Here is a 17,238-nt window from a genome sequence, read left to right as displayed (position 1 = left end):
GGGGTATTGAGGAGTGAAATACAGCTCTCAGTTTTGATATGTATGCATGGAATCTGAGGCGCACGTAGTAGGACAAAGAATGTGACAAATGCAGCAGTGTGTTCATCTCATTCTTCTTCCTACCGTCTTTTGTAAGGAATGTTTTCTTGTCAGTGTGCATGCAGTTGACTAACTTTATTTTCATGGGTATTGGACATTTAAAAAAAAAAAAAACTAATAGCTTTATTGCACAGAACTGGGTTTTGGGAACGTGCTGACTTAAAAAAACTTGTGCACTTTTTCCTTTACATCGTCATCTCAGTTGATGAGCTTATTGCAGTGCTAATTGTAATTACTCAGCATCCTGTAATGGCTACAGCTTAAAATAAAATGCAGTTCTGAAACTGGCTTAAAAAGTTGCGCATCTGTGCCAAATTTGTTTACCTTGTATAAATAATGACAATGAAATTTCTGCGTCCCACCTTATTTTGCCGTCGTGTGCAGGTGGAGATGAGGTGGCTCCCAGCGCTGACATCCACTTTGAGCCCGTAGTGCCGCTGCCAGATCTGGTGGAGCTGCGCACAGGTGAAGAGGACGAAGAGGCACTCTTCTGCCACCGAGCCAAGCTGTACCTCTTTGACAGCCACAACAAGCAGTGGAAAGAGCGCGCCATCGGCGACATCAAGATCCTCAAGCACAAGACACGCCCCCGTGAGACAGGCTTCCTTTTCACTCAGTTCTTTCCACTTCCCACCCGCCATGATTCGGTAAAGGCCTAGGCAGGATGTCTGTGTCAGCAAAGTCCTGGTCATGGAGTTGTGTTCTGTGATGAAGCATTCAAGAGACCACATTTAGAGTTAGTGGAAGCGCTCTGCTAATGTACGTAAACACTCTTTTCTTAAATTGAATTGGCTTGGCTAGGTACAGCATATATAGAGTGCAAAAGTTGTGCAAAAATAGCACTTAATGATGTTGAACTTAAAATAAATGGGTAAAAGCAGCAGGAGAGTAAAGAATGCCCTTATCACCATTGTTAGTTGATTGCGTGTGGCTGGTGACATGATCTGGATCTTTGAAAAGGTTTTTTTAGCAAGAGGCTCTTAAGAAGCAGTGTTGAAGTGTGATAATCCAAGTTGTGCAGGCAAGTTTGGCCAAATTTAAGCACCTTCCTTTTGACTCTAGTCTCTAGGTTTATGTTTAGGATAATGATAGTTGCTCATAAAGGTGGAATCAAGACTGCTTTACGTGGTAGAGCATGGGTTTAACCTTGAGATTTAAGAAAACCCATTTATCACCTCAAGCAAAATCTCGTAAGGCAATTGTTACCTTTAAATTGCTGGAAAATAATATAGTCGATGACCGAAAATTCGCGGACGCCTGATTTTTCGGACATGCTTGATTATTCGGACTTTTTCGCGGCACCGCGACATGGCCCATAGAGCCAATGTGTAAGAGCGCTTGAAATTTCGGACGCACCGCAACTGACCACTCGATTTTTCGGACCTCATTCGCACTCGCCGCCAGTACCCAAGCTGCCATATAATGTGTACAGTGGAACCTCATTAATTCAAACTGCAGGAGAGACCGAAAACTTGATCAAACAAAACGAAATTCAAGCTTAAAGGGAGCCTTTTAACTTGCAACGCTGAAATTCTGCGCAAGTCGGCACATTGCGCTCTCATGTTTTCGAATTCGTACTGTTCTCGAATGTCTTCCGCCGCACGAACTTGAACCGTAGTCTGAGTTCACGGAACTCATCTGTGCCGAGTCTTTTGTCCCGAATACGGAACGCGAACACGGAACGCGAACACGATTGTGGAGGCTACGCGTATGCCGTGGCCTCTGCGATCGAAGCGCGCTTTGGGCGCGGCGCCGCAGCAGATCGCGGCGGCCACGGTGCACACCATGGCCGCTGCAATCTGCTCCGGCGCCGCGCTGTTCGCGGAAGCCACGCGCGCGCACAGAAGCTTCCAAGTGCCGTCTATGGATGGTGCCCGAGGCCGTGGTCATCATCATCATCATCAACTTTTTTCTCCGCCACGATTTGCCGCCATTCACATTGGCGTCAGTATTGCCAGCTTCGGCCTTTTGTGGCGTGCTAGCGCGTTCGCCGTAATAGTTGTGATATTGGCTTTCGCGTGCTGCCGCCGAGCTTCGCAGTTTTAGCGCGATGGGCAAGCGCCTTAAGGTTCACGGCTGCGAGTTAGCTCTCGAGTACGGTAAGCGTGCGGCGGGCAGGAAATTCGACGTGGCCGAAAAGTGCGTCAGATGATGGTGCAGCCAAAAGAGAAACACAAGCTTTCCGAGGCAAGCCGTGCGGGTTTCCCGAACTGGAAGAAGAGCTGCTCCTCTATGTGATGGAATTTCGGAACAACGGCTTGCGTTGACAGCAGACATGCTGCGTGGCTTCTTTTGGGATGAGCGTGCACCAGACCACACACCAGCTCAAGAGTCGAAATACTCCACGAGTGACGATTGAACATAGAATAAATGTTGCTCATTCCCTGATTGGTGTGTTTTTACTGGGAAAAATTTTTTTCCGCACATCGCGTGTATGGGCCGCTCCCCAAAAATTGGCCTTCGAATCTGGAAAAAAAAAAAGTGCGGCCCTTATGCGCATTTATACGGTATGTCGCACGGCGAAATATAGTCATGAGGAGCTTTAGAATGTGTGCAATACAATTGGCCGCTTTCTCGGGCATACTGGTAATAAGTGTGATTTTCTCGGTGAAATTTGATTTTTCGGACTGCCTGATTTTTCGGTCGTTTTCGCGGTCCCTAGAGTCCGAAAAATCAGTCGTCGACTGTACATTCAAGACACAGCGTAAGCACAGGTGCCGTCCTACATTTCTCCTGTTCCTTTGCCTTTTTGCACAGTTTAACGTTGAAACAATTTTAAGGTGACTACTCTGCTGTTCTGAGTATTATTATATTAGCGTATTCCTTTCTGATTTAGGTTGTTTCCGGGTGCTCATGAGGAGAGACCAGGTGCACAAAATAGCCTGCAATCACTCCATTACTGAGTTTACCAAGCTGTCCCCACTGTCTACATCTTCAAACTCCCTAACGTGGAAAGCGCTGGACTTTTCTGAGGGAAAGTCATCTCCAGAGGCCTTTGCAGTCCGATTTAAGGTAAGGGAAAGTCATGGTTGTTCAATGGGGCGGTTTATTGATCCATTTGGAACAGGCCATTAGCTGTACAATCCGATTATGCCCTAGGCATGGTTGTGAAAAAACGAAATAATCGGTGTCGCTAGTGGGAATGACCAAGCTATGCAGACAACTTTTACCGATTTTTAGCAACTTCCAGTAACTTCCAGCTGGTGCCAATCTCTGGTTTGTGTTGAGTGAGGCCCGCAACCAATTAGCTAGGATTAATCATGCCTAGGGTTAGTTCAGTAAAAAAAAGCATGTAGCGCCCCACTCTTTAATACACAAGGTCTATTTGTAATACACAGGGGACTTTTCAGTGGATTCGTTGGCTCACTAACAAAGTGCATAGAAGCTTCCTTCTCTACCGTCACCGAAGAAGGGCTTTGTTCTCCAGATAATCGCCATGGTGAATTCTGCACAAAACGCTGCAGTTTCCAACTGGCAGCTTAACACAGAGTAGACTTAGTGGCATGGCCACGTAGTAAGGGTGGGGCTCTCCATTACTATTGTAAAGTATTACATCTGCAGGGTAATGTAGTAAAAGCTTGTTAATTCAACAGGTTACTTCGGAAATCCGGATAATTTGAACTGCAGGCTCAGTTCCTGCCAGTGTCGTGTAACCATATGATTTTGGGACGCTCACTAACTTGGGCACTAAGGGTCTTGTGCTGGTTAATTTGAACTGGTTCCTCAAAGGAGGCCGCATGTAGGAATGGCAGGTCCGGATCAGCCCTACTCGGAACCTGACTTCCATGCTAACGATGCTTAATGGGCGCAGTAAGAGAGAGTTAAGTAAAGAATTATCTTGGTATGGGGCCACCTATATTGCTGCTTTTAAGTGGATGCTAACTGTAATTATGGCATGGCTTGATTTCCATAGCACTTTGAGGGGGGGAAGGTTTCAAGCTATTCAACTAAATCTCAAGGTGTTTTCTTTTGTCTAATGAGTGAGGAAGACATTTCTTTTCTTCCTCCTTCTCATGTGTTGCTGGAGCCACTATGTCTTTTTTTTTTTTACCTTGGCGTACGTAGTTGAAAGGTGCACGAGTAGTGATAATTGACTGCCTTTTTATTTTCTCTTTCTTGTTTTATGCTTCCTTCACAAAGAACGCAGAAGTAATGGACACATTTGCAAAGGTTTTCGAAGAGTGCAGGCTGGCTGTTGTGGACTGCGGAAGCCAAACAGGTGAGGTTGCGAATGTGGTCGTGTTCGGCAGAATATAATGGCATATTCCGTATTGTAATCCGGAGCAGCTCCAAATCTGTGAAGGCAAGATTATTACGTCATGGTCCAATCAGTACTCAGGGTCTGAATTGAAAATGCTCATTAGAACGTGCTCTTCATTTTCGTGGAGCAAGAAAACTTTCTCTGCATTGCCAAATGGAATTTGCCACAACTCAGCAAGGTTGCTTCTCATGCTGAGACAACTGTGAATAGGAAGCCTTGCTATGGTGTGTGATGTTAGGAAAGGGAGCTATAAACACTAGTGGTGTGTGAGTATTCAGAATTCTGAATATGAATTATATGTGTTTGTTATTCATTTCATATTAGGTTCGACAAAGTGATTCTCAGCAGCGTTTAAATATCAGACAGACTTTCATAAACCCGGCCGTTGCAAAATCAGTGATTGGGTAAATTATCTGCAGTTTGTTTAGAGCCAGCAAAACAGGATAAAGGCGTTGTTTCCGCTTTCTGCCATCACAGCTTGTGTGTTATCCATCCGCATTGAAGGGTGTCGGGGGGGGGGGGGGGGGGATTTCGTGACATCTGAATTTCTGTTCATTGCATGCAATGCACTTTGGCCAGGGCATTTTACAAATTTGTGCCATCCCAAAATGTACATTCGGACACTGCTAGGCATGGACCTCGCGCTTAGTTTCACAGGTTGGCTTTCTTACATGACCACTTGATGAGAACAAGATGGCCGACCACCCTGTTTTTTTCCAACAATCAAAACATGAAAGTGCGCTGTCTTTGGTTTGGCCCTTCGTGATATATTGAATGCCCACACCCATGACATTCGTTCTCTTGTCTTGAAGCTGTCTTGAAGCCATGACATTCGTTCTCTTGAAGCTGTTGACGTTCCTTGAGTCAGAAAAGTTTGAGAACCCCTGATATAATAGGACATACCATATTTGCTCGCATTTTTTGCGCCCGTGTTTTCCTAAGATAAGGGCTTCAAAATGGGGCTGCATGAATTATGCTGCGGCTTTGCGAATATGGCCTAGAAAACTCTACAAAGGTCATAACACACAATGTATACGATACATTACCGCATATAAGTCGACCCCACTACTTGCGCCCCTCGTTGGCCAAATAAAAAGCAGACGCATACCCGCCACAGACCCTCTTCCCCGTATGATGGCACCCATGCAGCTCAAAGTGATAAACACGGAATGATGCAATTGTGAGGTCAGCATTTAGAGGTACAGTCGAACCTCGATGTAACGAACCTCGATGTAACGAAATTCGCGATGTAACGCATTTTTTTCATTTCCCAATCACTTCCCCATTGAAAGCCATGTATTTTTTTTCGCGATTTAACGAAGTAATTTTGCTCCGCACTTTCGATGTAACGAAGTCCTTGCGCATCGCATGCATGTGCCAGGAGCTACCTTGACAATCGAATGAGAGCTAAAAGTTTAGCCGAGACGAAACGCAGTTTGTATTTGCCCTTTTACGCGCCAATTTTGCCGGCAGTGTGGGAATCTGCGAGAACGTACCGCCGCGCCATCTGTCGTGCGCATACAAAGCCCGCGGCATGGAAGTTTCAAGACGCGCCGCGCCATGACGCCACTGGCGAGCTGTAGACTGAACGTGAAAGCGCAAACCGGAATTTTCTTGCAGCGTCCGTTCGTTTTTTTTTTCTTTTTGCGTGTGATGTCCTCATAGACAACAACAAAAAAAAAGTCTTCAGTGTTGACAAACTCGTGGAGCTAGTGTGGTCGTACCTTTAAAACGGGTGAGCGGCGAAAAAAAAAAAAAAAAACGTGCCCTGGCAGAGGAGGCGAGTGGCGAAGGGGGTAGAGGGGAGGCGTGGCGTGGGAGGCGCGCGCGGTGCATTCTGGGTGGGCGGCTTCGGCGTGCTCTCGGCGCGGCCCGCGCGAAATGCAGCCGGCTGCATTCCGCGCCGGGCGCCGTCAGAGCGCGCCGGTAGCCGCCGAACACGCTGGCGATCGGGCGCCGCTGTTTCGCGGACGTGACTTCGCCGTGCCGCACGCTCGCGCTAGTATAACCGCGCCGCGAGCACAATCCCACCGCGCCGGCGTGAGCGATGCGAACATTTTTCTTTATTTTTCTCTGATGCGTCCCCGGCTGCAAATGTTCAATGCTGATGATGATGATACCAGTAGCGACATCTTGTGGCGGCTTTCAGTACTAGGCGCTGCGCTCGTTCTTTTGCTATGCGCACACGGAGAAAAAAGATGCCGTCGCGGTGTTTGCTATCACTCATTATGCTCCTGATGTAGAAAAAAACATCCGGTGCCCTTGTTAGCGATACTATTACTCGATTTTCTTGCGTATTTCCTCAATAAGTGATTTACAAGTTCCCATCAACAAGCAGTGTTCCTGAACCAATTATACTTTATTTTGACAGCTGAAACATGGGAACCTCGACGTAACGAAATTCGCGATGTAACGAAATTTTCGGCTGCAAGTAGGACTTCGTTATATCGAGGTTCAACTGTAAATGGAGGCGTTTCACCCTGATACTGCCTGCTACAGTTGTTGGATGGCGTGTTACACTGACTATGCTGACAGCGTTGCTGCCGCCGACTGCGACACGGAATCCACGAACGGATGCCTAAGAGCTTTACTGCACGCTGTACTGCACCAGCAGCAGCAGCAGCCTGTATAGGGTGGCGAAGCATGCCACCTACTATTGGAGCAGGAACTACATGGCACTGGCTGGCTCGGTATACCAGTTTATTTTTGCTCTGTTAATTACGGTTGTAAATTTGTATTGATCGCTTGGGCCTTTCTTTTTTTCCCCTCGGTTTTGCCAAGTACAGTTGAACCTTGTCATAACGAAGTTGAATTGGACCTGGCGATTGCTTCATTCTAGCCGTAGCTTCGTTATAGCCTGTTTGGCAGAGCTTACAAGGGGATTTGTCATTCCTGCATTATATCCATTGTTTTATTATTAACCGTTTCGTTATAACGAGGTTTGACTGTAGTCCCTTTTGAATGGCATCATTATTGGGTGCCTGCCAGCGGATGCCTAGGGGATTGCGTGTTCTTAGCATCCACAAAGGCTTGAGAAATAGTTCGCGCCATCTCAAACTTAGTGTATATTATATAACGCACTCTGGCCAGGAAATTTGTAAAATTCCTATTATAGCGAAGTTCGGATCAACCGTAATCATATCAAGATTCTACTTTACTTTGATCACCCTTTGCACGGGTACACCAGGCTTCTCCAAGCAGCTTTTTAGCTGTGCGTCTCATTTCGCCGCATTCTTGTGTGCATCTACATTCTTCTTGCAGTTGGCTCTGAGAGGAATGGCGAGCTGGAAGTAAAGCAGCCCAACGAGGACCCCACGAAGGAAGATGAAGAGGAGGAAGAGGAGGAGGCAGAAGATGACGAGGAGGAATACGATGAGGAAGACGATGAACATGGGGAAGACATTATGTTTGAAAAGAGGGTCACTTTGGCTGTGCAGAAGCCTGGCGGTGGCGGTTATGAGGTAGGCCTCTTGCCTTTACAACACCGTAGAGAATTTCTTACCTGAGGTTTGTAGATATTGGAAGTCACCCCTTGCATTACAGTAGACTCCTGTTAAGACGAATTCTCAGATAAGATGAACAGCGTGCGACATTTGTTGGCTTCCCTGAGGACTCAATATAAAAAAAGAATCTGCATAAGATGAATTGTTTCAAGTGTCCTTTGACTAAGACCCAACTTTCTCAGCGACTGCAAACCACAGAAGTTCCGTGCATTGGCATTCACAGAGCCATTGTGCGGCTTTGTTAAGGAAGGAAAAATATTAGGCGTGTGCAAATTTCGAGATTCTGGATACGAATCGAATATGCTTGACATTTGGTTAATATTCATATTTTATAATTGGGCATTGGAGAATTTTCAAATATTCGAAAATTTTTTAATATTCGGCAGCGTTCATATATTGCGCTGAAATTCATAAATTCAGCCTTTGAAAAACCACAGTATCTCGGGAAAGTTATCCGACAATCAAGTTTAAAGTTCCTGGAAAATAATACGAACGCGTTTTCTTTGCTTTCTTCTGCGGCGTTCATCCCGTTGACCAGCCAACCAACCAAACCGATCTGTTTCGGACATTACCAGGCCTGACTTGACGCAAAATTCTGCAAATGGGCTTTCCCACATATGACACCTGATGGGAACAATATGGCCGACAACCCTCTTAAAACATTGTGAAAGCACGCTGTGTCTTTCTTATTTTTTGTCCTTCCTTAATAATGTGTTACATACGTAATGTCCACACCCATTAACATTCATCCTGTTGCCTTCGTAACTATCCATCCGTGAGCTTTGCCATTTCTTTTTGGTCGAGTATGATATGCGGGAAAGCTCACTTGTGAAATTTTGCATGCGGCTTCCAAAGGGTCGAGCTGAGGTGTCGCAGCGGGCAGGTGATAATGTAAAAATTCCGCTTGCGGCATGGTGCACGGTAACCTGCGCATGTCTTGAGTGCACATAACGGAAAGCATGACGACGGTCGAGGGTCCCTGTTTCTAGGGCAAAAAGTAGCCTGGCTCCATAGTTTCAGTTTCTGAACTTTGCCGCCAGCCTGCGGCAACGGCAGCTGTTGGACCATGCATTCACCACTTGTCCGAACCCAGCTCTGCGCCTGTTTTGGACGCTGACTGGCGCATCACTGGTCATTTGTTATTCCTTTTTAAAAATAGTTTCACTATTCCAGCGCCAGTGTATGTTCTTCTCACTTATGTTCTGTTCTTCTCTCCCACTGAAAAACTGCGTGCTTGTCACGGGCTTTTCACTGTTTTTGTGAGTCTCCTCATAAGGGTTCACTACATTTTCAGTGTTTTTTTTTTTTTATGTGAAACCACTCTTTGACTAGCAATCCTGAAAAAGGCGAGGTCTGTTTGAAGTCTCTTGAGAAGATACCTGCAGAAATAAAAAATTTTGCCGCGACTGGGTTTTGAATCCGCGGCAGTGCGAACAGATCAGCATAGGTAGCCGCTGCATGTGAGCACTATGCTGTCGCCACAGCGGATCACGCCTTGTTTTTTAAAGTGCCACTCTTGCACTGTGCATTGCACGTCTTCATCATCATCAACGTCCATCTGCGAGCACGTCGTGAAAGAAAAGGAAAGATGTGTAACTGGCTCCCTGGGTCGGTGGACACCTCACTTGCACTTTGGCGGTACTGACATAGAGATATATGGTGTTTGTGTTTGCATTGGCGTTTTGGCAGAAGCACTGCACTGCAGCAACAGGCTGCCGGCGTTCATTGGGTTCACTGGCGTTGGCGTCGACAGCATTGTAGTCTTCGTTGAGTTTGAGAGAAAGAAAGGCGCATAACCGGCTCCCTGGGTCAGTGTACACCTCAGTCGCACTTTTAGGTAGGTGGCGGTGGTGTCCACCTGCGAAATCCTGCTTTCGCTCAATACCATATAAACACAAGCAAGGGCGGCAACCTGTTTTCCTTAAGGAAATATTAAAAAAAAAAAAATCCGTTTAAGGGTCGCACCCAAACTTTCCTCGACTCACGCAGGAATAACCTTAGAAATGCACGCTCAGTAGCCTCCGTGATCAGCGCCGGCTGCGAGCAGCGGTGCACTTGATCACAGAGGCCACACACGGGAGCTTCGATCTGTGCCCTAGGCTGCGGCTCATCTTCATCATCGACAACTTTTTCCTCCGCCGCGAGCTCCTGCTATCCGTATCGGCAACAGTATCACCAGCTCCAGATGGCTCCAGTTTTTCGTGGCTGTCAAAGGCATGGGAGTTGTGGCTGTGTGTCAGTTCGTTGTAGTTGTGGTTTTCGTGTGCTGCTGCCGAGCGTTGCAATTTTATCACGATGGTCAAGCACCGCAATAGCTACGCGGTTGGGAGTTTGCTCTCAGACAGCATGTCATCAGAGACCACACAGTAGCGTACCGAGCACAAGTTCGATGCATTGCCCTGAGAAAACGTGATAGAATGCTTGAGGTGCGACATGACAGCGCCGTGGATGTTGCACACTAACGATAGAAATTTGCTTCGAGTGAATGGAAAGCATGGCGTTTCTATTGCGCATGAAAATGTGCTCTCAGTGTTTTCCTCGGTACCAGTTTGTTATGCGCTTTTTGGCAACATCAAACCCGCATGCTGCTGAGCAATTTTCTGACGGCTTTGATCATAAGACGCGAACTTGTGTAAATGTTGTTGCAAATAGCCATAGAAGTTCGGGAGGCATGATTTGCTGGATAGGTCAGCTACTGGGAGAAGTTTCATTTTGTGATGACGTAAAGCAGTTGGTCAACGCAGTAACGGCGCAACGAGACTGTGCTTATCTCTACATCGGTTGTATCCGATAATTTCTTGCGCAGCCGTTTTGAAACAGGAGAAGCACATGGTATCAATTTTTGAGACTTCGTAAACTTCTACTCTTCTTTCTATATATCATTTTGCTTATTCATAGTAGAATGCTGTCACAATTAAGAAAAGCTGAAATGAAGGAAGCCAGATTGATTATTTTATAGCGCACTTGATTATTTTACAGTCCACTGTTATACTTGCACAATTAATTAGTTAGGGGAATACAGCCAAAAGTAATGTGCAGAGAGTGGTATAATATTGCATAAAAAAAATGTTAAATGCTTGAAAATGTACCAGAAGCCACCCTTCCCACCCTGTTTCTGAAGTACCTTATAATGCAAATAGACGAGCATAGTCGCATTGCTTGTGTGCTCGTTAGAAGTCTGAAGTGAAAAATAATAAATATCTTCTGCTACGGTTGGCATCGTTTTGTAAAAGAACTATACCTCATGACATTAGAAGCACAGAACACTGCTGGACTTCTGCTATAGTCATGGTATTTCATACTCCCCAAATAACTGTGAGAAAGAAAATAGAATTGTTTTTGCTTGACAATAATCTTTTGATGTGACCGACTCACGTTTTTTTGCTTGCTGTTTATGTATGCTGCAAGTTCTTGGAGTAGCAACTTGCTGTTTTAACAGTTCTACATGTTTTTTTTTTTCTTATAAAATTTTCACTTGTACGGCACTTGTTATTTGCAAGTTTTTCAGATGTGTACTTTGCTTTAGAATTGGCATTTTCATGAAGTTGAGTGCAAAACTTTGTTTCTTTTTTCTGTTTGATTTCTAGAATCAGGCATTCTGAGTTTTGTGAACAAGTTATTTCTGCATTATCATTCCGTTTTTCTGTTTTATGTCGCTAGGCAACGTGTTCTTTTTTTTGTATGTGTATGTACTTTGGGGAGCTGCGAACCATTCAAGCTGCATTGCCAGTTTTTTTTCCTCACGCGTAATCACTTCATGACTGTAATAAATTGTTAAAAATGGAAATCAATGGCAGCTCATGTCTTGCAAGTGTCTTAACACTTTTTTTCTCCATTCTTTCCTGTTCTGTGTCTGCAGCACCTGGGCATGGGCAACCTGCGCATGGTGTACGACGACTCGTGCTTTGGGGGACGCATCCGGGTCATAGCGGACGATGGGTCTGTGCTGTGCGACAACATTGTAGCCGTACAGACGTGCCTGCGCACAGAGCGTCTGCAAGCCTACTGGACAGCTGTGGACATGTCTCTCGACCCGCACACCCGGCGACACTTCCAGGCCAGCTTCAGCTCGACTGCTGCTATTGCAGAGTTTAGTCGAATCTTTGCGGAGGTAAGAGAGCTTCTATGTCATGGTCGGTTCCTTGGAGTGCGCTCTTGCCCTTAAACTTTCACCTACTCTTGGGGGGGGGGATACATATTTACTCTTTACGAACCCACTTTTTTCATCAAGTTTCAACAGATTGTTCTGAAAGAATTGGAATTTTGTATCGTACGCTGTGGCGATATCGGGGGCAGTCCTCTCCTTCGAACTGCCGCTCCACGGGAACGTCCTAGCCTGCTAACTGCAGAGAGGTTCGCGCTCGATAAGAACAAAGGGAGGGACGACAAAGCATGTGCACTCGGATGCTGTTTTTTGCGCTTGTAAATGATACACAAAGCGGGACAACTAGCTACAAAACATCGAGGCATTCCTTGGGATCAGACGACTTACATAGAAGGACTTCGGACTTACCAGCTGGGACAGGGACGCGACTTCGGAGGTATCAGCGGTGAACATTTGCATGTGCTGAGAATGGCGGCCGGGACTTCTCATGCGCGCCGCATTCTTCAGGTAAAGCCATCCCCAGGCATGAGCCCAAGGGTACGGCCAGAGCGTGCGTTTTCTGGAACCGACTTGGCTGCCCAGAGCCAGAAGTCCGGCGGCAGGGCGCAGGATCTTGCACTTATTGCGGAAGCGACGAGAACATGCCACCACAACCGCTCACGATGCTGACAGGATCCTGAAGAGACTCTCCTCAGTTCCGCGGAGTTCCACGTAACTGCCTATTGGTGGCACTCCCATGACTGCATGAGCTTCTCCCAGAAGGGAGCTTACCCCTCGTTCAGCTGGTGCTGTTCCCCGACGCATGATGGTCTGCCATGTCAAGACTGAGTAGGAATAAGGTTTTCCGCACCCTTCCCTCCTTAAATGTTGGCCTACAGTTGAACTCCCCCATAGATGCCATCGATGATGTGTACTCATGCATTGCAGTGACTACTGGAGGACAGCTCGTACAGGCGGGGGTTCGCATCTGTCATCTGATAAGCAGCAAGGCTATGAGGCACCTGTTGTCGTCAAGCGGCAGGTACCCAAAGTCAGCCTCTCGGGAGGGTGGCGTTTGCACTGACGCACCTTTGTTGGAAGGCAGGGGGGTGGGCGCCGCAAGCTGCGCCAAAGACTGCAGCTTACGTTGACTCGGGGCCACAGGGCAGCAAGCAGGAACATAGAGAATAGACATTTTTACTATGCAGGGTTATCGGTACCGGAGTACCAAGAGCCCAGATGGGTCGATTGGTTTCAATGCGGCAGGAGTCCTCAAAGCTGCTGGGTACCTGGAGCCATCTGGCACCCTCAATGCCGACGTGTGTGGGCTCCCGGTTCTCTGGTAACTGCAGTGCTAACACTGTACACGGATGCTAAAGGTGTCAAATGTCAGTCGGTGAATGGGCGGTTTAACTTGAAATCTCTCTGTTACTCCTTAGCGAGCATACGATGCCATAGACTTACACTGGAGTTGGCCTAGAAAGCGCTAGCAGTTCAAATTATCCAGATTTCGGAATTAATGGGGGTTGAATTAACGAGCTGTTACTGCACTTTGCATTGGCTCCTGTTGGTTGCCGATGTCCACGCCGGCGACAGCTGCGATGATTGCCTCTGTCGGTGAGGTCTTCATTCATCATGAGTACATCGCCAGCGTGCAAGAATCCTTTCAAGAATTGACTCGCTGTAGTCATCGCCATTCACCGATGACCAATCACCGGGAGTCTCATGAGCCACCTTGCCACTGGCATCCCAAACGAAGCATGCTTTCCGGAAGTGATCGTTGACGAGAAATCCAAGGAGCTTGCAAAACCGAGGAAACAGTGATGGCAGATGAGAGAGACTGCACTGGCAACACGCATACACTGCACCGACTGACAGAGAAGCAATGCAGCATCTAGCCTGTCCTCAGTACATGTTGAACCCAAGAAGCGAGGAACATAGTGGCCAAGTTAAAAAAAAAAAGGGGGCGGTGGGGACAAGCAGATGTGTTTTTTGAGAGTGGCGCACCCTCAGAATAATAACCTGCTGCAAAATGGCTTCGTGCTTCCTTCTTCTCTGCCTTGCCCCCTGGCACGGGGTAAAGTATCTCTCTTCTCTCCTCTTCCATATCGCTGCAACATGCAAGCACGTGCGCTGGTGTTTGCCAGTGCGTGGTCACTTGGATCTTTTTTCGCCTTCGCTGCATCGGCTCGGTCAGTCAGTCACCTCTATACGCGTGTGCTTTTGCGTTTCCTCATTGTGTTTCAGCCTTTCTTTTAAGGTTGACTCAGTGACCAGATTTAATTGTTACAACCCATAGTGTCAGAGAAAAAGCTGACGCCAACCAATATTTAATTTTGCCCAACGTTTCGGGACCAACTCGGTCCCTTTTTCAGGGGTGACTAAAGTGTGCCAGCAGCAGCGGACCCAACCAGACGGACCTCCGTCAAAGATGTTTTCGTTCAACCCATAGTGTGCTATGACAGCATTGGAATGACAGCATTGTTCTATGACAGCATTGTTCTAAGTGGTTTATTTTATCATAGAACACGTGGTACAGCTGGTGGTGCTGCGGTTGTTCATTGTTATATCCGATATACTGTTATAAGTGGGTTTGACTGTGGTTGATTTTTTCGCTGTACAGCCAGTTATTGTTTATTGAATTTGGGCATTTTTTTTTGAGGGGCTGTGCATTTGCGTGCATTATAGGCAGAAATGTACGGAAGCCAGGATCTGTGGGGTTCCTCGGCATCTTGTGGAAGCCATTGCGGCTCCCTACCTGAGGCTAGAATGATAAACCCCTTGTTGTGGGCACTGAGCCATGTTGTAATGCAAGGCTTCTGTTTAGTCTTGACTTCAAAGGGTTCCCTGACATGTTCCAAGATCCCACTGCTCAGGCATATTTTTTGCATTGTCTTTCCATCAAATGGAAGCCACTTAACTGGCATGACGTGAACGCACACTCGATTCAATGTGGGCCTATCTTCCGCTATGTCACATGAGTTGTGGTTCCTGTTCGAAGCCATGTCGATGGCAGATGAAATTGAAGCATTGAGAATGTTCTCGCCCAGCTTTCGCTGTCTTTATTCTTCTTTGGGTGTTTCAAAATCCACTTTTGTTTAGTGTCCTTCGCGGTTCAGTGCACTATGGATAGCGAGGTCCTACCCACCACGGCAGTGGCGTAGTGGCCAAACCCAAGGTCAGGGGATAAATCCTTGTCACAGAGGCTGATTTTCAATGGAGATTAAATGCAAAATACCCCTGTGCTCTGTGATGTTAGTGCACATTAACCTGTTACAAGGTGTGAGCTGTATGCATATCTGAGATGCATACAGATGGGAAAATTTCACTCAGAATTACTCTAGGAATTGAATAATATCACTCAGCAGTTGTTCTGTTTTGCAAGAAAAAAAGGGGGTATACGTTTGTGCCAATAACTGCTTATATAGAGTTAAAATTTAGTACGTATTTGTATCTCATATTCGTACTCTTAATGCATAAGAAAGGCTGAATTAGAATTGAAAATTGCTTCCATCAGTATTATTAGACAGTTCAGAGAAGGAAAAGGCTCAAAATCTGCAAGAGTTTTCAAAAATAAATTCCTTGCGCTAAAGTGAGCTGCGTGTAACTGCACCTGCGCTTGTAAAAACACATAGAACACCAAGAAAGCCTAGTAGGTGAAGGTAAAGAAACACGCTGACTGGTTTGCTTTAGGTCGGTAGTACTGAGCACGCAGAATTAAGTACGGAGGTGGCCAACGTGGTTACTCGAAGCCTTTGGGACCACATGTGTCCCGCTGTCCTAAAAAGGGTTTAAGGGATACCGAGTTCAAATCAAAGCCAGCTTGTATATATAGATGGCCGCATCCTACTGACAAAGAACTTATTTCACTGAAAACATATCTAGAAATGAAGCAAAGGCATTCACCAGCACCGGCTGTTCTCACAAGCAAACTGCAGTGTATTAAAGACCGGATTTTTTTCACACTGACCTCTGTGACTGGGTTGTGTTGTCATTTACTTCATAACTGTACTTGTGGAGTCCTCCTCAGTTTCGGATGTCCAGTGCTTGAATTGAGTGTCAGGAAAAATAAATGTTCATTTCTAAATTCAATTTTCTCTGCAATAAATGTCTTTTTCTGCTGAACAGACGTCAGAATAGTCGCAGAAAGCCAGATGACTTTCACTGAGAGCCAAAATTCTTTGGAGTTGTGCCCAGTGTTCTTTAGAGAAACTCAGGTGTTCGAAATTAATCCAAAGTCTTCTTGAAAGTCTCATGAAGGTCGTTCTTGTTGTATTTGCTTTCATTTCATTTGTGAGTGTTTCAGCACCGACGTGGTGTCCATTCTCAAGAATTCTGCTTCTTTCTTGCAGGCCAAGGACCTAGCCGTAAACAGTTCCATAGTGGAGACCATTGACGAGCCTCCAAGTCATCCAAAATGATGGAAGCTATGAGGAGGCCTTGCTGCTGTTTTTCTTTAATTTATGTGACTGATAGTGCTGTTTATTACGCATTTTGATGGTGATCCAGTGCAGGAACCGCAACTACATTGTCTACTGCGCCAACAATCAGCACTTTAGGATAATTCTTTTAGGCAATTTTTAAGTCAAATTGTTAAAATTTAAGTGTACATAAAGGCTGTTATGAGCCAGCCCCTTGTAGTGCGGATGCCAAAATAAAAGCCACTTGTGATTCACAATATTTTTTACGTGTATCCTTCCAATGTTGGTTGTGCACCTGACTATTCAAGCAGTGAAAGCCCGTCCAGCGCAAGACCTGGGATCTTTGGGCAACATACAAGCATCATCGTGCGATAGCACTGGAACGACACAGCGCTGGACTTGTAAGGGAAATTTTGTTAGCATAATACAAGCACTTACTTGATCAAGGGGTACGCTATAGTGAGGTAGGAATTTTGTTTGTCACTTAGTTCATTGGGTGTTAAAGTTGTTAGGAACAGCTTGAATATAGGCGTTATAAAAGTGACATATTTATAGCTTCGCTGAAGCTAAACATTTTTTCAAAATTCTCTAGGTCATTGACTACAAGGATCTAGTGCTGTAAAGTGGTTCAAGAAACGTGACTGTGCAATTTAGTTCAGACTTTAATGCAGATGCACTTGAGCCCGTCATAACAAGCCTGAAAGGCAAGCGAATTTGTGTTTGTCATTTTCGAGTCATTTTCGAGGTTTGTAGGAAGTGGGCTTCTCAAAAGCTTATGCATGTCGGCTTCTTCAAAGGAGACCATATTTTGGCGATTTCGAAGCCTTCGAGAGCGGTCATACTTAATGTTCCTCACCAAGGCCTTAAGTA

The 17,238-nt window shown here is 46.0% G+C and overlaps 1 protein-coding gene across 3 annotated transcripts in view; it reads left to right on the top strand.

Annotated features, from left to right (window-relative positions):
• LOC149342214 (E3 SUMO-protein ligase RanBP2-like) overlaps positions 1-16,625 on the top strand; it is a 100,047-nt gene extending 83,422 nt beyond the window's left edge. For all 3 annotated transcript variants that reach the window (XM_089544512.1, XM_089544510.1, XM_089544511.1), the window contains 6 exons: positions 484-690; positions 2,936-3,111; positions 4,240-4,318; positions 7,622-7,821; positions 11,723-11,974; positions 16,300-16,625. In XM_089544512.1, coding sequence (XP_089400638.1) covers positions 484-690; positions 2,936-3,111; positions 4,240-4,318; positions 7,622-7,821; positions 11,723-11,974; positions 16,300-16,368 — 983 coding nt within the window. In that variant the 3' untranslated portion in view covers positions 16,369-16,625. The remainder of the gene's footprint in view (positions 1-483; positions 691-2,935; positions 3,112-4,239; positions 4,319-7,621; positions 7,822-11,722; positions 11,975-16,299) is intronic.
• Positions 16,626-17,238: the final 613 nt, after the last annotated feature.

This window comes from Amblyomma mixtum, chromosome 5, assembly GCF_055824585.1.
Source record: "Amblyomma mixtum isolate Tamu chromosome 5, ASM5582458v1, whole genome shotgun sequence".
In the NCBI taxonomy this organism is placed as follows: domain Eukaryota; kingdom Metazoa; phylum Arthropoda; class Arachnida; order Ixodida; family Ixodidae; genus Amblyomma; species Amblyomma mixtum.
This window is presented reverse-complemented; position numbering and strand designations above follow the sequence as displayed.